The sequence below is a fragment of the Sorex fumeus genome, unplaced genomic scaffold (genome assembly GCF_029834395.1).
Source record: "Sorex fumeus unplaced genomic scaffold, SorFum_2.1 ptg000107l, whole genome shotgun sequence".
Classification (NCBI taxonomy): Eukaryota; Metazoa; Chordata; class Mammalia; order Eulipotyphla; family Soricidae; genus Sorex; species Sorex fumeus.
The window spans coordinates 2372715-2396032 of NW_026606164.1; the positions used below are offsets into that span (position 1 = coordinate 2372715).

Genomic DNA, 23318 nt, shown 5'->3' on the forward strand with positions numbered 1-23318 from the left:
AAACACAAACCGCGAGGTGGACCAGAAAAGTTCAACATTCACCCAACGTCTGGACAACGTTCAGGTGCTAGAGCAACAAAGACAACAGGAAGAGACCCAGAGAGCAGCATTTCCAGACCAGCCTCCTGGAGGACTTGCACAGTGGAAACAGGGCCACTTTCCTGAGCACTAAGCTGGGGCCCAGTGCCCCCAAAAGTCTGGGACGTAAAGTTATTATACTCAAGTAAGTTGATTGACGTGGTAGAGACTTTGATTACAGTACCAGATTGTCTTGAAATTTAAAGGATCTGGGTCTAGCATTAATTTAGACACAGAAAATGAGACATTTGTGACTGGAAAATACGCCAGTAGAACATGTCTATATTAGCACTGTAGCACTGTCCTCCCGTTGTTCATAGATTTGCTCGAGTAACGTCTCCATTGTGAGACTTGCTGTTACTGTTTTTGGCATATCGAATATGCCATGCGGAGCTTGTCAGGCTTTGCCGTGCAGGTGGAATACTCTTGGTGGCTTTCTGGCCTCTTCAAGAGGGGTGGAGGAATCAAACCCGAGTCGGCCGCGTGCAAGGCAAACACCCTACCCACTATATTATCGCTCCAGCCCGTGTCTATATTAAAGTAGGAAAAGATAAAACAATGGGAAATGATGTGGTCTAGCATAGATCCCATGAAGGGATGAGCTAGCGTGTTCTGGTAAGAAATGCAAATATTTAAAGTGCATGTTGAAAAAGTCTCAAGTGAAACAACCATATCCAAAATAATCTGTACAACTCACTGCCACTTGTCTCTCAGATCTGGCTAACAGTTGTAAAAAGCCATTGTATTTCTGCATAAAATAACCAGATAACCCAGGTACACCAGAAAGAACTAGGACAGGCCCCAGACAGAGCTGGACACACCTCTACCCCCTCTTCTTCTCTCTTCTTCTCTTCTCTTCTCTTCTCTTCTCTTCTCTTCTCTTCTCTTCTCTTCTCTTGTCTTCTCTTCTCTTTTCTCTTCTCTTCGTTCGGACAGCCGATGACAGATCAGTCGAACCAGGACTTGCTCTGCTCTTGTCAAAGCATTTCACTACTGGTGATTTCTCCTACCAACCAAACACAGGCCATGGGGTCTGGGTCCAAGCAGCCCTTCATTTTGGTACCCAATGTGGGGTTCAAGTACAATATTCTCTTTTGCTCCTTCCTTCTTATCTCCAGGTGGGAGAAATTCCACGGAGCCGGCCCTGGACTGGGAGACCATGGCAGGGTGATTTCTGGTTGAAACACAGATGGCTGGTTTGTAAATCTCTTCCTTCACTGGTCGGTGCTGGAGGCCCTCTCTACCCCCCTTCCTCCTTTCTTCCCTCTTCTTCCCACCTTTTTTGTTGTTGTTCACTTTTTTTTTCTTTCCCATACCTCTGGATGGGAAGAATTCCAACAAACTGTTATCAAATTGAGGGGTTTTGAGTGGGATGATTCTCCAGTAAACCCCAGTCTGTCAGTTTGTGTGTCTCTCTTCAGCCACTAGCTGGTGCCAGAGGACAGCAGGAGAGGACTCCCATTCTCTCCTCCAGTCAGTGTTTTACTCCCGCCCAGTGCAGCACTCCTTCTGGGGATGCCCAGGACAGTTAAACAAAGAGGAGCCAAACCTTGTTCCACTTCACTGACTCACTCCTAGGATGCATCCTGAATAACTGGACTAAATTTGACCCACGAAGTCTTATGTCTCATGTATTTGTCCACGGAGGCCTGGCCACATTAGCTTTATAAACTCTCTGATCAGGAATCCCAGCCATGCTATAATTCCGCCTTTCAATTAGATTTTTGATCCTAGCAGTGAAAATGAACGAACATCCCACAAGCCCAGCCTCATGGCTCCCTCCCCATCACTGTCTGTGTCTGCATCACTCTTCACCAAGCCCTCCTGTCGACCCCTGGGAGGTGCTCACTATCGCCCCGCCTGGAGGTGGCTGCTGATTCTCTGAATAGCTCCTCTCTCGCCTCTGCCCACCCTCCCTCTGGTGCTCCACGAAGAATGCGATAGCCTTGGTTAAACAGGGTGTCACAAAACTGACCAAACTTCCTTGCCAGTTGTGTTGTAAGATCTTTAATTATGATCATTATGAAGCCGTTTGTCCTTTTGTAATATTGTTTTAAGGCTGCTTCCAACCCCCTATTACACAGGCTTCCTATGTAAGACCAGTTCTCAGTTTCTATTCTTTGAGTACTTGTTTCTTTATAGCCCACATATGAGGGAGATAATTTTGTGTCCGTGTCTCCTTCTGACTAACTTCACGGAAATTTTAAAGGAACTTTCTCTGTCCCTTTAGGAGCTAGTGGTCTCCAGTTTCTAATAAAATTTTATTTTCCCCTTACGCTTTGTATAAACACTAGTTTACAAAGTTGTTTATGATGATTTGCTACAGATATACAATATACCAACACCAATCCCACCACCACTGCTCCTTCTTACCACCATTATCTCCAATTTTCCGAACCACCCTTTAAGTTTGCCCCCATAACAGACCCTCAATGATTTATTTTATATTGCTTGTTATACATAATTTGCTAAAAGGATGATAAAGAAAATGTCACCTTAGAAGAAAGTTAGCAACGATTGTTGTATCTCACCATGTAGCCGTTAAGTCCTTGTATAAGAGATCAATAAAAGGTTGTTATAGGTTTATATTTTGTTTATATTTTATTAATTGAGATTGGTTGCAATCTTGTGTGCTACTCCTGGTTTTTCAGTGTTGTAGAGTTTGAGATGTCACACGGCCACAAATGCAGATGCATGCTCCAGGGAGTCCAAACATTGTTAATGGGGTGATACAGCTGGCATTAAATTTCTAACTAGGTGGCAGTGTTGGGGCGAGTCCGTGACTACCAGGGCTTCTGGAAGCACAGGGAGATGTGGGGAGGTGGCTCATCCCCGTCTCCGTGAAAGCCTGGAGATTTCAGTTATAAAACACGCATTCCTGAGTTTTCCAACAGATCGATTTCTGGATGAGGCTCATCCTGAGCAGTGGGGGCTGGGCAGGAGCAAGGTGGCACTGTGGAGTGTGCTGGCCTCCACTTTTGGGCTCTGTGTGTGTATGTGTATGTGTGTGTGTTCTAAGTTGACTAGCGTTGACTGACAATTTGGACAATTCTCTCAAGACCATATAAGGTGGAAATGAAAAACTTGATGAAAGGCCCCTGACTAAGGGAATGGATTCAAAACTCCAGGATAAAAGGTCTGTCGTTTTACAGAGGCTATCCTGCTTCTCCCTTTTTTGGGCCATTGGGTAGAACCTTTCCTGCCTTTCATTTTGGGCCCCGTCTGCTTCCTCAAATAACAAAACTAATCTCTTCTCATTAGGACTAAATCAGGTTCCCGATGATAACGTCCTCTTATAAAAACAGGACTTCTTCCACCCTTCCCCCGTGAGCCACGTGGGGAGTCCCTCCCACCATAGACCCCGCACCCCTGGGAAGGCCTGAGCCAAGCCCACACTTCCTCACTTTGCCTCTTAGCAGGGAGCAGCTAAAGACAGTGGGCTTCTGCTCCTTTTCCCCAGGAAAAGTTCTCTTGGCTCGGTGTTTCTTTTTTTTGATAAATGAAGTGGTTTAGCATGGATCCCATGAAGGAATGGCCTACCTTGGCTCCTGTGAGAAATGCAGGTGTTTAAAATGCCAGGCATGCTGAAAAGCTCTCAGCTGAAACACTCAGATATACCCAAAATAATCTGCACATCTTGCTGTCACTCCAGAAATTGGCTAAGAGTCTGAAGAAAGCAGATGTACTTTTATTTATTTGCAGATGTACTTCTTTTTCTGTTTTTTTTTTCTTTTTCTTTTTGGGTCACACCTGGCGATGCACAGGGGTTACTCCTGGTTCTGTACTCAGGAATCACCCCATATGCTCAGGGGACCATATGGGATGCTGGGAATCGAACCCGGGTCGGCTGTATGCAAGGCAAACGCCCTACCCGCTGTGCTATTGATCCAGCCCCTGCAGATGTGCTTTTAAACGAACTTCCTGCCCACTATTTGAGGGCACCTAAGAAAGGGTAATAACAGGCACCGCGACCATGCTGAACAGCACTCTCTCTCTCTTCTCTGTTACACCTTCACTGCACTTTAGAGCACCCACAAAGTTAATTTACCAACCAAGTTAATAAACTTGTATTCCTTAATAAACTTCTTGCTTTACTTTTGGAAAAACATCTCGCTGCTGTTAAATTTTTTTTATCAACCCACCACTCAAGTCTCTTGGGTCTGAGTCTAAGCGACTTTTCAGAGAACAGAGTGAAAAGGGAACTAACTTGTAGGAGACTGTTTATTGTTTTTGTTTTGGGACCACCCCCAGCAGTGTTCAGGGGTTACTCTTGGCTCTGTGCTCAGGAATAACTCCTGACTGGGCTCAGGAGTCCATGCGTGTTGCCAGAATTGAGTTTGGGTAGGCCACATGTAAGGCAAGCACTCTCCCACTGTCCTATTTGGGTATATACTAATAATAGTAATACCATTACTATTATGGGAAATGGTGTCACTGTCCTCCCATTGTTCATTGATTTGCTTGAGTGGGCCCAGTAACATTGTGAGACTTGTTACTGTGTTTAACATATCGAATATATCACGAGTAGCTTGCCAGGCTTTGCCTTGTGGGTGAGATACTCTCGGTAGCTTGCTGGGCTCTACAAGAGGGGCGGAGGAATCGAACTCGGGTTGGCCATGTTGGCTGCATGCAAGGCAAACGCCCTACTCACTGTGCAGTCACTCCAGCCCTACACATTTAATATACACAATAACATTTTTTGGGGAAGAGAAAAGAATTAGGCAGAAGAAATTATTGAAGAGATAGTAGCCAAGACATCTTTGAAGCTGGTAAAAGAGTGATCATGGGTAAAAGAAACACCATTAACCCTAGAAGAAAAAATATAAAGAAAAGAGGTGTCCCTGGAGAGTGCAGTTGCTGAAAACCAAAGACAGCAAATAATCCCTCAAGGAAGAAGATCAGGAAACATCCTTTGTGGGGGGGATGGTACAGCTAACTCCCAAAGACCATGGGGCACATCTTTCAAGAGAAGAGCCTCTGACAAAGAAATAGTCCACCACAAACAAACTCAGGATGCTGAAAGGAATTCAGCTCCCAGAACAGTAGGAGTGGCCAGATGGAGTATGAAACCACAGGAGATCCTGGGTGAGAAGCCTGTGTGTTGTCCTAAATCACACTGGCTTAGAGAACATGATAGTAAACATCCCTGGGGTTAAGTTATACACACAAGGAAAACAAAAAACACTTGAGTTGGGAAATGAAATGAAAAGGCTGTGAAGATGTGAATTGACTTAAAGGTCATGACAACAGGAACTGGAGATGAGATTTTGAGTCCGGCACCTTAGACCACTTGGCCATAGCACAGTGGGCAGGGAGTTTGCCTTGCACACGGCCAACCTGGGTTCGATACCTTGGTCCCTCTTGGAGAGCCTGGTAAGCTACAGAGAGTATCCCGCCTGCACAGCAGAGCCTGGCAAGCTCCCCGTGGCATATTCAATATGCCGAAAACAGTAACAACAACTCTCAAACGGAGACGTTACTGAGCCCGAGCAAATAAATGAATAACGGGAGGACAGTGCCACAGTGCTACAGTGCCATAAATCTGGGGTGACAGAAAAAGGAGATCAGAATGTAGAACCAGCAATTCAACGGGGAAGGCTGTGATAACAGACACACTTGGCCAGTGAGGAACAGGAGCTGAGGAAAGGGAAGGGAGAGCAGAAGAAATGGAAGGCAAAGACAGTTGGGCTGTCAGTAAGGAATCAGGTAGGAGTCTGAAAATGAGAGTATTCATAATAGAAATAAAAAGTGAATCCCAATTCTAAAACACCCCAGTTAAATCTGAAAAGGGAAGCTGAAAGCAAACACATAGGAAACAACGTACTTGGGAACATCAAATAAAACAAAGCTACACTAATATTTCTACACTAATAAACATATCTACACAAATATCAAAGTAGTCTTTTATGTCAGAGGCATCATTAAATATGGAATGCCTTCGAAAACTCTTGAGCTAATTCGCCAGCGTGGTTTGGCGCATGCCTCAGGCAACCACAAGCTAACGTCCGAGCTTGCAAAGCAGTGCAGAGATGCGATCAAGGAAGTCCTCAAAGAGAGAAGAGCAGAAGTACTGGTAGATGCGGCAGAAGCTGGGAAAAGTATTCGTAACCCCCGCCTGTCCTTCACCAACTACAAGACCAAGATGACTGCCCTCCAATGTCCTGATGGATCCATCACATCCTCCAGAACGGCAATGGAGAAGATTATCCATGACTTCTACTCAAATCTCTTCGATAGCCATGTCCACTTGCCGACATACCAAATTCCACAGGATGGATATGTCGTTCCCAACATTCTCCCTTCCAAAATCCAACACGCCATTTCGTCCGTAAAGAAACAAACAGCACCCGGCCCAGACAAGGTCAGACCTGAAAACCTGAAGAACCTGCCATCAGTACTCATCAATACACTGGCTCGGCTCTTCACTCGCTACCTGTCTGAATGCAAGGTTCCGTCCCAATGGAAAACCAGCAGGACCGTACTACTGTTCAAGAAGGGAGACATCCATGACATTGACAACTATCGCCCGATCTGCCTATTGTCTGTCATCTACAAGTTGTTCACTCGAGTCATCCTGAATAGGATTGGCAGAACACTAGATGAAGGACAACCATGCGAGCAAGCCGGGTTCCGCAAAGGATTCAGCACCATCGACCATATCCACATGATAACCAAGCTCATTGAGGTTTCTCGGGAGTTCAAGATGCCGCTCTGTTTAACGTTCATTGATTTAAAGAAGGCCTTTGATTCTGTTGAGATGGAAGCGGTCATTGAAGCCCTAGCCAATCAGGGCATTCAAGCCCAATACATCAAGATCTCCGTGAGCTGTATTGCGGATTCACTACCAGGATCTCACCATTCTACAAAGAAGTGATTGTTGATGTCAAGAGAGGGGTTTGGCAGGGTGATACCATTTCACCAAAACTCTTCAGTGCCACCCTCGAGAACATCATGCGACGACTGGAATGGGAAGGAATGGGAGTGAAGATAGATGGTCGGCAACTACACCACCTCCACTTTGCTGATGACATTGTTTTAATAACACCAAACATCAGCCAAGCGGCACAAATGCTGGCCGACTTTGACCGTGAGTGTGGAAATGTAGGACTACAGCTGAATCTTACGAAGACAATGTTTATGAGAAACAGCCTCGTTCCTGATGCCCCATTTGCTCTCAACGGAACGACCATCTCCGAATGCAACAGCTATGTGTACCTAGGTCAAGAAGTCAACATGACAAATGACCTGGCACCCGAGCTGCGCAGGAGGAAGAGAGCGGCTTGGAACGCCTTCAAGAACGTCGAAGAAATAGCTAAGAGGACGAAGAACCTCCGGCTCCGGGCACATCTCTTTGATTCCACTGTTCTTCCTGCATTAACATATGCCTCAGAGACCTGGGCCCTACGCAAACAGGATGAGAACGCCATTCAGGTCTCCCAAAGAAGAATAGAAAGAGCTATGCTTGGAATATCACGTTTCACTCAAATGAGAGAAAGAATCCGGAGTTCTGACATCCGTCGATGATCAAGAATCAGGGACGCTGTCTCATTTGCCAAGGTGTCAAAAATCAGATGGGCTGGTCACGTAATGAGATTTAAAGACGACTGTGGACTAGAGCTGTTACCGACTGGATTCCACGGGATGTCAAAAGACTGTGTGGCCGCCCACCTACCAGATGGTCAGACTTCTTCGTCAAGATCATGAACGATCGGTTTGAGGCTCTTCATGTTCCCAGAGCGAATAGATGCCATTGGGCTACACTAGCACGCGACAGGGACAAATGGAGACGTTACTGGCGCCCGCTCGAGCAAATCGACAACTAATGGGAAGTTAAGTGATTAAGTGAATAGAAGACATGCGATAAGAAAAATTAAAATCAAGAGTTAGCTCCTGGGTCACTCTAATAAAACTGGTAGTTTTATTCAGTGGAGATAACGGAGATAGTGAGGCCATAACAGGCTTCACTGTAAGACTTTAAGGCTGAAACTCAAGTAGGCCTAAATTTCGGTTTTTTCCCCTCCCTTCCGCCCCCTCCTCCCGAAAGTCCCAACTCCTCAGAAAATAATATCACCTTGGGCAGATTAGCCTACTCTTGGCAACAGCCCACCCAAATAGAGGGCGTGGGCAGTGGTGGTAAGCCAAGTGGAGGCCACCGATAAGGGTGGAACAGTCATAGGACAGTTGGGGGGGGGCATATCCAGAATTGGAAAAGTGCTGTTAGTTCCTGGAAATTTGCCGTTGTGTAACATAACCCTATAAAAGCTACTTAGAATGGAATGTTTAATAGAAGAGAAGACATGCGATAAGGAAAGTTAAAATCAAGAGTTAGTCAGGGTCCTGATCAAGATTCTGCTGCATTGGATGAGACTTGGACCCTTGCTCGAGCTAGCAATAAAAAGTGCCTTGCACTTGTATCCTCGAGTCTGGGTTGGTCATTGTGTGAATGAAACTCCCATCCCGGGACATAACAAGATAAAAAGAATGAACACATAAATGATCACCAAACACCAATACAAGAACTCAAGGGAGATTTCAGTATAGCACTTATGTGCATTAAAGTAATAATATTTGCAATACAGATACTGAAAGGTTATCACATATATTCCTTTACCTACTTTTTTTTTCAAATGTAGGAGTCCTGCTATTTATTCAGCCATTAATAAAGCTGACTGAAGTGGGCATAATCTCCATATTCCTTAAAAAAATTTTTTTTATTGAATATCTGTGAGATAGATCATTACAAAGCTGCCCATGATTGGTTTCAGTTATATAATGATCCAACACCCATCCCTCCACCAGTGCAAACTTCCCACCACCAACGTCCCCCATTTTCCTCCCACCATCCCCCAAAACCCCACCCCTACCCCTACCCCCAGCCTCCCTCTATTTCTATGCATCATGGCTGCATCAAGGTGCTAAGAGGTCATGGTGTTTGCTCAGGGCATTCAGTATTTTTATTGGGATGGTAAGGCTGGAGTAGCTTTTCAACTGGGTGGCAGCTTTGGGGTGTGGGCTTGACTGCTGAGGCTTCTGGAAGTACAGGGAGGTGGAAGAATAGCTCATCCTGACCCCAAGAAAGCCTGGAGATTTCAGTCACAAAACCTGCATATCCAAATTTTCAACAGATTAGTATCTCAGTGAGGCCCGTCCTGAAATGCTGGAGTCAGGCCGGGGACATGGCGGCAATTTTGGATTGTGGGAGCAAGTGGCTGCTTGGGGCTTTGCTTGGGTGGGTACCAGGCTAACCCACCCCCCTCAAATTTACCCCAGTCTGCTTAGCCTTGCACGGGTTGGATATTAACTGTGGCTTTTGATCTTTTTTGAGATTTATTTAAGGGTCTCTGAAGCAAGGCCGATAAATGAGCTTGTACAGCTGAGCTGGAGGTGGTTTGTGGGTGTGACTCCATATACCTAATTTTTGGCCATTTAATTTCTGGGAAACTTGGTCCCAAGTTGTTTGGGTCCTGCCAGAAGCACAGCGGCAATTCTGGGGTGGGTGTTGGGAAGCCTGAAGGCACCATCAGGCTGCTGATGCACTGGCCCTGCAGGTCCAGGCTGACCCCCTGGGAAGCACTGTGCCCTGTCCTTTACCTAGTCTAACACTCAGTTCCTATCCAGTGTTACCATTTCCAACTGTTATTGTCATACTGGTCCCTTCTCTATCTTACCTACCCTCCACCACACACACACTTGTGGTGGATTCCAACCACTGACCAGTCCTCCTAGCTCCTGTTTTCCCTGGCCTTGGATATTAGTCTTCTACTACATATTTGGGGAGATAAGGAGAGAGAAACAGAGACAGAGATGGAGACACAGAGAGGAGAAAAGAACCTGCCACAGAGGAGGCGGGGGGTGGGGAGTGACAGGAGGGAACCTGGGGACACTGGTGCTGGGAAATCAACACTGGTGGAGGGATGGGTCTTGGAAGACTAGGACTGAAATCCAATCATGAGCAGCTTTGTATCTCACAAGTTCAATAACAAAATACCATAAATAAATAAAAATAGACTACAAAAATGACATTGAGAATTTCAAATAAAAGCAGTTAGAATTGAAAAAAAGTGATAATATTGGGTGAAAATATGCCTGACAGACAATTCCTAGGAAAGTACAACTAAGTAAGAAGAATGAATCTGTATCAGATTATGTATGTTTTTAAAAACTGAAAATAACTTCCCACATGACAACTCTGGTCCCAGAAGGCCTTGAGAATTCTAGGATGACCAGGGGAACACAGCCACGTGCAGCCGTGGAGACAGCTCTGTGTGGAGCAGACGGCGATGGCCGCGCAGAGCCCAGGAGCTGCGTGCATCAAACTCGATGAGACATTCTCAGAGCATGTGGGAGGGACAGCGACTCACTAGCAGCATAAACAAACCCTAGGGGTGTCAGTGTTCCAGGCCTACACAGGAAAGAGGACCACGGGGCAGAGGTCGGCTGGCTGTTGTGGGAGGGCCGGCATGTCTGCTCTGGTCTGCCTGTGAGTCAGACGGCGTCCCCACAGGAGCTGTAAAGCTGGGGTGCAGGCGGAGAGATTCCCCACGAGAGCAAAGAGCAGAGTCCTCTGGGGAGATGGGTCTGTGCACTGACGCTGAACTCTGGCCCCGGTCAGCAACAAGGGCAGTGAAAGAGGCTGCGGGGCAGGCTGGGTTGTCACATGGACGCACGTCACACTTCAGGGCCACCACCTCAGTCCTGCCATCACACCTCAGCACGGAGACACACCCTGGACGACAGGAAGCGCTTGCTGGGCGAGGCCCCGGTGACTCCCACTCCTGGTTCCTATTGCACCACTCTTAGGCTGGGTCTAAGGAACCACCTCTCCGTGCTCTATGCTGCATAAGAAACCGCTACTTCCTTCCCGTGGGGTTTCCTATGACAGTGCGTGCAGGAAGACTTTGAGGACTCGTTTCTGACCATCATTACTGAGCCAGTGGGGCAGATCACTCCATCCACAAACTGCAGGGAGGGCGTGGGGCAGTGCGAGGGGGAACCTCCCTCCATCCCATCTCATCCATCCATCAGTCTGTCTGTCTGTCCATTGGCAAGTTCTCAGCAATTGCAGGCTGAGGGCGGGCAACAACAGAGCAAAGCTGAGATGCTCGAAAAGAATCCGTGTGTGTCCATCTTCCTGGTAACCAAGCTGCTCCTGAGCGGCTGATCACGTGATTTCCACGCTGCTGGGGATGAGTGAGGATCATTCAACATGTAGCTTTAAACCAGCAGAGACTTAGCAGCTCAGATCACTGGGAACCAGCATCTCCCTGTTTCTTCTTTATTTGCCTTTAACGAGGTGTAGGGTTAGAAACAGGAGCAAAAACACCAACACCGAATGACCATTTTTAAGCACTTAATGTGACAGAGCAACCCGCATTTTTCAAAGCAACTCTGGGTTGGAGGCTCCGACTTACTCCTCTGAGAATGGCCACCAGCAGCAAAAGTTGAGCTGGGCAAGAAGGAAAGCATCACATAAGGACACTGCCAGTTTTTTCAGCTCTGTTCCTCATGCAAACGCACTCACTGTGCTGCTGACACAGGCCTCCTGGGGGGCGTTTGATCTGAATGGTTTCACTGATCCACAAGTGGCTGAGTGTGAATGCCGGTCCTTTCTCCATCAGCGACTTTGTGTGAAATTCAGTCCTTTGCTTGTCAGCAACTGTGTGCGAGTGCTGTTTGCTCCATCATGGGCTGTGTGTGAATACTGGATGTTGGTCCCGTCAGCGTCTGTGTGTGAACGACCAGTCCTTTCTCCATCACTGTGTGTGAATTTGGCTCTGCCAGCAAAGAGACCAGCATGTGAGGCCCAAGGCTGAGGATGGCAGAGCTCCTGCGCACACTGGGGGGGTCTGAAGGTGACACAGGCTTCCGCTGAACAGAGGCTTCTGGGCTGGACCAGCCTCTCTTCTCGCCGGGGAGACTCCTGTTGGTTCTCACCAACCCCTAAGGGTTCAGGGCCGGGCATAAGTTTACACCAGAAGGACAGCTCTCCCCTCGGGCAGTGTCTGCCAGGCACGTCTACGTTGATGGGCGCAGAGAGCGGTGTAATCTGCCACATGTTTGCCAAGGCTGCCTATGTTTGAGCCTGGGCTTGGTGAAGCAGCCTCCTCCTGAACAATTCACAAATCTCCCTGCAAAGACTCACGGCCAAACAGCAGGCGCTCCACAAAGGCCACACCTGGTGCTTCTGCTCCGTCCAGATTCATGCAGCTGATGAGGCCGAGGTAAGAAAACATGGGCTTGGGTTCTCATTCAGAGGGTGTGGTCTGCTTACGAAGTGCGCATGAAGCACTCAAGAAAAACACCCCAAGAAGCACCATGTGGCCCAGACACGGGCCCCACAGGCCTGCCTGACTCATCAGATCATCCCTGCTCGTGTTCAGGGAGAACTGGTCATTTCCACCACTTACCTGAAAAGGCAGAGAATGATGCTTCCGGTTGTCAGGGAGATCAGAGAGAGGCTATAGCCAAGGGTGTAGATAGCTTTCACCAGGACGTAGAATGAGATCTGCAGAGAGGAAGTGAGTGTCTGAGTTAGTGGTGGCAGCAACTACCAAGAGCTTGTGCTGTGATCCAATGCCAGAATGCAGAATGGGGCCCCCAACACCCACAGTCCTGTGTCACTGTGTCTCACACATGGTTTTCTGACAGCAGCTCTGTGCACAGGGGCCAGAAATGGCCACCATCAGGGAAAGCCCAGGACACAGAGGTGAGTGGCGGGAGGGAGGAGGGAAGAAAGAAGGAGCAGAGGGAGAAAGGAGGGGATGAAGCGGGGGAGACAGGCTGAGTCACTTCCACGGCAACCCTGAGTGTGTCCCAAGCAATGTGGCCACACTCAGCCCCATGGGGCGTGCTGGGATGCTCTTCTCAGTACACAACTGAGTGTCAAAGCCCCGCGTGATTCTCTCTCTCTCTCTCTCTCTCTCTCTCACACACACACACACACACACACACAGAGGGGACACTGAATCCAGAAGGAGAGACTAACTGCACTATCTTCACATTTTAATGTTTTCAACATTCCTTGATACAATTTAATTTTGAGGGAACAAGGTATACAGGACAGATCATATCTGTGCCTAGTTAGGGCAACATCTGTTACCAAGGCACACACATCACCAAAGTGGCAATATCCCTTCACCACTGCCAAGGTGTTCTTGTGGCCCTGCTCCCCTCACCCCCACTCCCCACTCCCCCTTGGTAAGTTCAGCCCTATGGTCAGGTGGTTCCGCACAGCTAGAGTCAGGTAAGGCATGTGTAAGAGCTCTGTCATGACAGGACATGGGCACCAGCGAAGGTCCTGCACACCTCAGCTCTACCACAGAGTCAGTGCCCGCCAGGTCACACCAGAACCAACCTGGATCACCCCTGACTCCCAGCCAGTGCCCATCACGGGGTACCTGAACCAGCCAGGTCACCTGACTCCTACCGCCAGTGAGCTGGCAGGGGTGGGGAGGAGGGGTGGCTGTGCAGACCCGGAGGGCTGGCAGGAGCTGCTCCTGCAGAGATGGCCAGGAGTGTGTGCGTGTGCGTGTGAGTGTGTGCGGTGTTGGCAGGTGGGGAGCTGCGCAGGGCAAGGCTGGGGGATGGTATAGGCAGAGGCCTTCTGGGCTCCAGGATCCTGCAACTTTCCGTTCTGAAAACCACCTCCTGGTTTCCTTTTGCATTTGAATGCAAAATTCCAACCCTCTTCTAACGGGAAGTTCTAAGGTTGTTCAGGCCCCAAGCCCCAGTGGACGACTTCTAGGGGGCACATCCTCCTCCTTCAGGTGCGGGAGAGGTGAAGGACGGGCCCAGGAGCAGATTCGTCTTCTCTTAATAAGAGAATGACACTACCAGAGGCGTCTGTACAGGAAGGGTGACACGTCTCCGCTGAGCATCTGCACGCTGCAGTCACGAAACCCTGAACATCTGGGACAGGCCCCGGGTGGAGGGATGAGGCCTGTTCCTCACATCATCCTGGAGCCTCTGCGGCAGGACCTGTTCCCAACCTCCTCCAGGTGAGACATTCCCTAGCAGCCACGTGGGGGACCAGTCGGAGTATGCAGCCACGCGGGGGGTGACCGTGTAAGACTCTGCAGTGTGAGACTGACTCACTTGCAAGGGCAGTGGAACATCTGCCCACGTTAACCCGGGAGAAGCTGAGCAGCCAGCACACTGTCCGGTGCTCACACTGTGAGGCATGGCCCTGAGCCCAGCTCTGCACCAGGCCTGGTCTTCAGCTCAAGTCCAGTTGCCAGGTGGTGGCGTCCTGGCAGGGCTATAACCTATCCCCTGTGGAGTGGGCACTCACCGGAGGCCTCTTCCCAGCAGCTGCCCCACACAGGTCTGCCTGGAGTGCTTCCAAGGGCAGACGGTGGGCCAGGCCTGTGCCTGCCATCCTGGGGGGGGGGGGGGGGCAGGACAGCCATGCTCGGAGAGGCAGCAGTGGTGGTGATGCCTTGCTCTGACTCTAACGGCTGCCATGGTTGTGCGACCCAGAAAAGCAGAGCCTCTGTCTGAAATGTTCGCCACAGCGGGAGTGGCATTAATGGGAGTCTAATCAGGGCAGCCGGGAGCATGTGGCAGCTCCCGCAATCCCTAAGAGACTCGCTGTGCCTTGAGCCTGCTCTGTGTAGAGGGCGGCAGGACTGGAGCACCATGCACAGGGCCAGTGAACTCTGTGCTGCTCCTGGTTCTCACCGGAGCCTGGGCCAGGTCAGACCCACATGGTGACACCATGGTGACCTGGGTCCATCCCTGGGAGAGAACTGGAGAGACCCAGCTTGGCCTTGGCTTGGCTCAGCTAGCGGAACAGGAGCTCAGCCTCTGGTGCTCACCTGTGGGCCCGTTTGCACACGTGCCGAGACACGGCTGTGCATGTGTGATCCCAATTCTCACATGTCTCCACAGTGGAGCCTCTACCACTTCCCTTGGCCACCCTCAGGCCACTGGCAGTGCAGGACAAGGACACCTACTGGACACTGGCTTCTGCAGCTGGCCCGGAGCAGTGTCCGAGGCTCGGCAGCAGGCCCCAGGCGTGGCATCGAGGCCCCAGGTGACTTGCGCAGTAGCCTAGCTCTGGTGTGAAAGCACCCACTCTAGCCTGAGCTAGAGAACTTTCCGGAGAACTGTGCTCCCAGCTCCCGCTGATTTTCCAGACGTGTGCCAGCACCAGAGTTCCTGAGCCACATTCAGGACAAGCTCAGTCACAGATGGCAAAGCTGCTGGGGAATCAAATCTGCTTCTTGCCAATTACTGGCCAAATACCTTTCAAGACACTCCTACGAAACCGGACTCTTAGTGAACCGTCAGGGGACCAGAGCTGCCACCACACACGGCTTCCTCCCTCCCGCAGCATCAGCATGGAAGGTTGGGCACGTTCCCCCAACACGACACGCAGCCTGGCCCAGTGCGACAGACTCAGCACAGCACCCTGCGTGCAGAGCCGGACAGGGGCCCCTCACCCTCACACATTCTCTTCTCTCGGCAGGTCACTTCCACTGTGTAGGTGCTTGCTAGCTGCTGCTCCTTCCTAACAAGGGAAACTTGAAGAAAGGATGAGAAAGGGAAGACGGGGTAGGCCAGACCCCCGCGGATGCACAGACAGGAGACTCCTGCAGGCTCAGCCACAGAGCAGACCAGAGATGCAGTGCGGGACTCAAGGACCCCAGCCAGCACAGGAGGGAGACCAGGCCACGGCAGAGAGGGACAGACATGCAGAGACGCATCCTGGGTTTCTGGCCACGGATCAGAGCCGCACATGAAGCAAGGATGGTCTCTCTGACCAATGATGTCAGAACTGGACACCACAGGCAGCAGAGACAGTCTGGACCAAGCCCTCAGCACTAGCACGAACCTGACCCCCAAGTGGACGACTGACGCCGAATGCAGAACCGTGAACCCTCCAGAAAGTCACCTGGCAGGAAGCAGAGTGCTCTGGCCACGGAGAGGCCTCTTCACACAGCTCCGAAGGCACTGTTCACGAAATGAGGCTGCTGAGCTGGACCCAGTGGGACACGGTGCCCTGAGAGAGGCGGTGCCAGAAGAACGGGCTGACAGACCAGCCCAGGAGAAGGTAGCGGCACATCTGACGAAGGCCTGACCCGCACTGGGCACCCTGGGAACCAGCAGCGAGGACAGGAGCTCGAAGAAACTTGGGCCAAGGCCTCGACACACACCCACCACAGAGCAGCCCCAGGTGGACACTCCACCCTCTCCCACTGGACGGAAGCACATGAGAACAACCTGCATCCCCCCTGCTCTTCTGCTGTACGCTGACACTGGACACAGCAGGGCCGGTCACGGGCCCACCGCAGGCACCCATCGTGCTCCTGCACACCTCCCAAACCAGCCGAAGACACACACCCCTGTCTGGGGTCAGCACAGACTGACCACCGGTCAGCTCACCGGTCAGCAGCAGCTTACCCAGACTGCCCCAGACTCGGAATCAGCGGGACAGCCTTGGGCAGGGGAACGGGAGAATTAATCGTGCCTGTCCGAGACAGAAGAGTCTGTTGTGGGAAACGAGCTCCCACGCCATGCAGAGCCACGGAGCCACGGAGCCACGGGGTGCAGAGGGACTGGGAGAAGCCAGTCTGGAAATGATGCCACCCAGGACTTCTGGCAAATGTGGGCGATGAAGTTGTGAGGGACTGAGGGGCTACGCAGAGCACAGCAGGGCAGGGCCCTCCCCTGACCAATGCTGCACAGTGGATGTGTGGGGCTGCATGTTTCTCAGCTCGGGGGAAGCATCCGTGGGCGACTTCTGATTCTGACTCCCTGCACTGTGTCAATGCTGTATTTCTTAAGGTATAGCATTTCACCCAGTCCTCCTGTGGCGACAAGTTGCTGCACAGTGAGAGTATAGCCATGGAGGCCTGGTGAGGTGGGTAAGGGCAGCTGCAGGAAGTCCTCACATCCTCCTTGATTTCCCTGCGAGCACAGAACTGCTGTACTGGTGAGCGCCGCCTGGAGGAGGAAGGTGTGTGATTCCCAGCTCGCACGCTCGCTTCACCTGCAGGGGGCGCTCTGCGGGCTGGCAGTGGCCGAGGAGGAGCTCAGCCTGCCCCGAGGAGCTCAGCCTGCCCCGAGCAGCTGGAGTACGTGGGAGAAGCACAAGCACATGGTTCCGGGGGCTCGGGGGTACTTCCCAGTTTTCCCGGGCTGCACATGCAGCCCCCAGCACAGACCCTGCTCCTGCCGTTCACCCAGGAGCAGGGCTTGTTCCCGCCCCGAACATGGTGTGTCCTATCCTGTGGGTGCGATTTCACGTAGAGTCTCCTGCTACATGCCAGAGCTTAGAGCAATGAGTCTGCAAAGCGAACATCAGCTGCATAACTGATTCCTTTGGCATTTCCTAGATGCGCAATGAGAAATGACTCCACCGATGGAGCTGAAAGGCCCCCTGCCTTCTGGGGGTCAGCACAGACTGACCACCTGCAGCCGCACCCAATGTGCACTCCCATGGGCTTGAACGGCTTCCTGTGTGGGATATCACAGCTGTGGCTACGGCAAGAGAGATCCCCGTGAAGGAACGACGGATGGAATCAGGGCTAAGGACTCCCCAAGGAGCCAGGGATGGAGAAGGGAAGGGAGCCAGGCAGAGCCGCTGCCCTCTGTCACAGCAGGGGTGAGGGAGGGCAAGAGGCAGGAGGGTGTCAGCTGGCCTGGGGAGGGACTCTGCCTGCTCTGGCCAGTGCCCCGTGCCCTGTGCTGCCACTACCCCTCAGGGAGGCACCACCGGGCATGGGGGGCCGGTGGTTTTGCGCCAACTCTAAGAGCAGTCCAGAAGCACTCCAGGCCAACACTCTTCAACTCGTGCCTCTGACAGTTGCAGACAGAGAAGGGCCAGAGCAGTGAGAGGCAGACAGACTGGAGGCCGTGAGTCTGCCACAGGGCTGCACGGGAGGGGGCTGGGTGCTCCCCCCAGGACAGCAGAGCGGGTAATGCCCAGTCACTGTGAGGAAAGGTGTCCCCAGGTCACAGTGAGGAAGGGTGTGTCCAGCTCACAGTGAGGAAGGGTGTGTCCAGCTCACAGTGAGGGTGTTCCTTCCCTGGGTCACAGTGAGGAAGGGTGTTCCTCCCCCGGGTCACAGTATGGGACAGATATCCCCCTGGGGCTCAGGTCTGAGTGCAGGATGGGTGTCCCCAGTGGTCCCCAGGTCACAGGGTGTGGGATGGCCACCTGAAGCCCCTTCCCTGTGAGGAACCCGCCCAACCTGCAGCTCAGAGCAGAGCCAAGACGCACCGCAGTGGAGGCAGGTGACAGAACCAGGGTCCATGTGCTGAGTCCAGTGGGAGTCAACCTCAGCTGGACCATGTCCCCAGGCCGGCGTGGCAACAGCTGTTCTGATTGGGCTGGGCAGCGGCGAGGCCTGTCTGGAGTCCCAGCCCTTTGAGTGGGCAGATGAGCTGGCGGTGCCCGCCCAGGCTCTGCGAGGGGCGCAGTGCCCTGAGGCTGCCGACAGGGCTGGTCTCCGTGGGGATTCTGCATCCCTATTCAGTGTGGAGCCCGCGGTGATGATTGCAGGGAGGACGAGGCTGATGCTGGCAGAGCCTGAACTGGGGTCCTGGGGCGGCGTCTCAGGGAACCCCGGGGCAGCCCTTTGTTGGCCTGCGGGTCTGGGAACCGAGGGCCTCAGGACGCAAGCGAGGCGCTTACGCGTGGACAGCACAGAGTCTGCAGCCTGCTCTGCAGGCGAGCTGATGACAAAGAGCCTCACCAGGAGATCTCGTCCCGACAAGCAGCAAAGCCAGAGTGCTGGTCCCCGAAATAACAGTCTGATTCTTCTAAAGCACAATGCCGAAAGACAAGTCGAGCACGGCTCCGGATGGAGAATGAGGAGGAGCCGCTAAAGCAAAGGTAGCTGGAGAGAGGTGGGCAGGAGGTGGACAGGACGGACCTGGTGTGGCCAGCCTCTCCCTCAGCAATGTCCCCTCACGTGGGAGATGTGGAGACATCTGAGACGTGATGCAGAGACACAGCCGGCTCCAGGGAGAGAGACGGCCCCGGACCCGTGAGTGCCACAGGGAGAGATGGCCCAGGACCCCCGTGAGTGCCACGGGGAGAGACGGCCCCGGGGACCCGTGAGTGCCACGGGGAGAGACGGCCTCGGACCCGTGAGTACCACGGGGAGAGACGGCCCCAGGGACCCGTGAGTGCCACGGGGAGAGACGGCCCCGGGGACCTGTGAGTGCCACGGGGAGAGACGGCCCCGGACTCCTGAGTGCCACGGGGAGAGATGGCCCCGGACCCCTGAGTGCACTGGGAGAGACGGCCCCGGACCCCTGAGTGCCACGGGGAGAGAAGGCCCCAGACCCCTGAGTGCCACAGGGAGAGACAGCCCCGGACCCCTGAGTGTCACAGGGAGAGAAGGCCCCGGACCCGTGAGTGCCACAGGCTGCACAGGGCTGCCCACACCCATGCACCCCAGTGATTCCACCAGAACTGAAGAGACTGACGATGGCAAATGCAACTCAGAACTGTTGGACAGGTGGCACTTGCAGTGGCTTCCTGCAGGACATAATATCTGGCTTTACTTGAAAAAGGAAACGATTTGCATATTTCTGAGAAGGCAGCAACTACCACAGAAGAGCTTTTCCTACTTTCATGTTTTGGGGCCCCACCCTGTGGTGCTGGGATGACGCTCGCCCTCCCCCTGCACTCTCTCTCTGTGCTCTCCGGGCCACAGGGCAGAGCTGTCCTGGGAGGAGGACGCCGTGGGCAGGGAGCACCAGCAAACCGTGCCTCTTGGCCCCCTGCCCTGCATCCTCCTGAGGGCTTGCCTGAGCACTCTGGCCAGAGGAATTTCTCAAAGCATTCCTGTGGCCAGCAATGCCAACGTGATGATACGAATGTGAATCTTTTCAGACCTTTGTCTTCTCTTTTTTGAGGTTTGTAAGAGTTCCCTGGTACTCAGTAAAACCAGTATTGCTAGTTACATACTCTCCTTAGTAGGCCCTCAGACATTCTAAAATTTGAAGGCTGGAGCGACAGCACAGCGGTAGGGCGTTTGCCTTGCACGCAGCCAACATGGCCGACCCAAGTTCGATTCCTCTGCCCCTCTCGGAGAGCCTGGCAAGCTACCGAGAGTATCTCGCCCGCACGGCAGAGCCTGGCAAGCTCCCCGTGACGTATTCGATATGCCAAACACAGTAACAACAAAATCTCCAATGGAGACGTTACTGGGCCCGCTCGAGCAAATTGATGAACAACGGGAGGACAGTGACAGTGACAGTGACAGCCCTCTCATGGTTGGCTGCTCCCTCCCTGCTGGCTTCTGGGCCTGGGGGCAGCCAGCCCCACGCTGCGAGTGAGTCTTCGTCCATCTGTCTGTCTGTCTCCCCAGGAGATGGCAATGGAGCAGGGCCCTGCCAACACCTGATACCTTTGGGTCCCTGCCTCCTCCAGCTCTGGGGGCTGCCCAGCTGTGGGCCCCTGGGGGAAACCCACCTCCTGAGATCTCGACAGGTTGGGGAAGGGGAATTCCAGGAGCGTGGGGCTGCTGTGAGCCCGGTCTGTGCAGCTGTCAGGGGACTTGGGGTGAAAGAGAAGTGGGGGGCCCCTTGCGGCATGAAGCTGAGCACAGGAATATTTTAGGGAGATGGCATAATCTGGAAGAAACGTGCCCGCTGATGCAGGAAGCTGGAATGCCAAACAGTTCCTGGGCTAAACTTAGCACAGCACTCTGTGCTGAGCCCTCGCGAGTAAACCAGGAATGCAGGGCCAGGCGCTCACGTTGGCGTGCTGGGCAGCAGCCCTGGGCCAGGCTGGTGGCAGGTGCCTGCGAAACCGCTGGGAGGTGACGGCTGAGTTTCTAGGCCTTCCCGTGAGCCGCTTCTGGGAGAGCAGGCTCTGGAAGCACGGAGGGAAACTGAGGCAGGGAGGCTAGCTCTGACCTGGAAGTCGTGGGGCAGCCTTGGGTACAGGGAGCTGGGGGACCAGTGTCCACCCTGCTGTGGTCCTGGGAGAGCCCCAGGGCCCACCGCTGGCGGGACAGTGTCTGGGCTGGGGGTGACAGGCAGGGTGTGGCTGCTGCTCCTGCCCGGTGGAGGACAGAAGTCAGGCAGCGGCCTGGCCTGGAGGGGCAGGAGGAGTCTGGATCGGCCGAGGCTGCAGCCCCTGCACACCCCCACAGGCCCCTGCTCTCCCTCCTCCCCTCGGTCCCGAGCCCAGACATGTCCCCCGGCCCCAGGTTCTCTGCCCTCCCCAATGCAGTCACCCCTCCTCGTGCTGGCCCGGAGGACACAGGGACCCTGGTGGGCAGCTCAGATGCAGGTGTCCCCCTGAACCCCACCTCCCTGCTGCTCAGGGCTCTGGGTCAGCTCCTCGGACTTGTGTTTCCTGTGGGGTTTGAGGGAACTCAGGCTTTTGACAACTATCAAGCCCCAGCCTGTAAGAAGCGGCTTGGAATGGAACATTTTAAAAACTCAGATGCGCTCAGGGGGCCATCGGGGTGGGACGCTGACAGTGATGGCTTGGCCTGTCGGGGAAGCCGTGAGGTCGCCTGGCCTGCTCAGAAGCACAGGCCAGACCCTTCGGGAGCGTGGGAGGCCAGGGTCCAAGAGGAGTCAGGCACGGTGACAGCTGCCACCACTGCCCCGGGACTCGGGCTCAGACTTCCCTGGGGCAGACCTCAGACCTCAGACACACACTCACCTGCGCAGACCCTCCCCAGACACGCCAGGCCTCTGACTTCCGTGCTGGCTATTTTCCCCTTGGAATTTAATCGAGAAACAGTAAAAATGGCACACGTGAGACCAGGGAGGCTCGGGCATGCAAGAACAGAGCCGGGCAGGATGCAGAGCTGGCAAGCTGCCGTGACGGGACACTCAGGCCTGCCAGCCAGCACCCGGCCCAGCCTGGCTGCACGGGCCACCCCCAGGCCACCCCCAGGCCAGAGACGGCAGCAATCGGAGGGAAGAAGGGCCCAGGCCGTGCAGCACCGTGCCGTTACTTCTGCCCCTCGACACTCTGTCCAGCACACGGATCTGACTCCACGCTGGTCTCCAAGAGGTGGGCGGGAGAAGAGCCCGTCACGCGGGCCGGAAGGCTCCAGCACTGTCCCAGCAGGCACCAGGCAGCCTCCCAGGGTCACGGGACCGGGAGCTTCCCTGCCCTGCCCTCATGTGAAAACACACACACGCACAGTCACCCACAACCCAGACGCACACACACGCACACTCACCCACAACCCAGACGCACACACACGCACACTCACCCACAACCCAGACGCGCACACACACGCACACTCACCCACAACCCAGACGCACACACACGCACACTCACTCACAACCCAGATGCACACACACGCACACTCACCCACAACCCAGACACAAACACATACACTCACCCATAACTCAGACACGCATACACGCACACTCACTCACAACCCAGACACACACACACGCACACTCACCCACAACCCAGATGTGCACACTCACGCACAACCAAGACACAAACACTCATCCATAACCCAGACGCACACGCACACTCACCCACAACTCAGACCCAGACCCACACACACTCACCCACAACCCAGATGCACACATATGCACACTCACCCACAACCCAGACACAAACACACACCCACCCACAACCAAGACGCACACACACGTACACTCACCCACAACCCAGACGCACACACACGCACACTCACCCACAACCCAGACATGCACACACACGCACACTCACCCACAACCCAGATGTGCACACTCACGCACAACCAAGACACAAACACTCATCCATAACCCAGACGCACACGCACATTCACCCACAACCCAGACACACACACACTTACAACCCAGATGCACACACTCATCTACAACCCAGGTACTCACACATACATGCACACTCACCCACAACCCAGATGCACACACACATGAACACTCACACACAACCCAGACACGCACACAGACGCACACTCACCCATAACCCAGACATACACTTACACACATGCACTCACCTACAACCCAGATGCACACACACATGCACATATCCACGACCCAGACACATACACACATGCACACTCACCCACAACCCAGACGTGCACAGACACCCCCAGGCATGCATACACAGACACACTGTGTACACACCAGATGTGAGCACATACTCCAGTCGTGACACAGACGGATGCTGGCTGCACAGATGGACACATGCACCCCCACCCCTTAGAGCTCGCGTCCTGGCTGCAGTCCTGGGCCGACAGTGCCTGGGTGTGGGCTGGAGGTCACCCTCCTGGGCAGAGCTGGGACTTCAGGGC

General features: G+C 53.2%; 1 protein-coding gene across 1 annotated transcript in view; it reads right to left on the minus strand.

Annotated features, from left to right (window-relative positions):
- VIPR2 (vasoactive intestinal peptide receptor 2) overlaps positions 1-23318 on the minus strand; it is a 59551-nt gene that overhangs the window by 7268 nt on the left and 28965 nt on the right. Inside the window, exon 5 of the mRNA XM_056134827.1 lies at positions 12486-12583. Within this exon, the coding sequence (XP_055990802.1) occupies positions 12486-12583 (98 nt within the window). The remainder of the gene's footprint in view (positions 1-12485; positions 12584-23318) is intronic.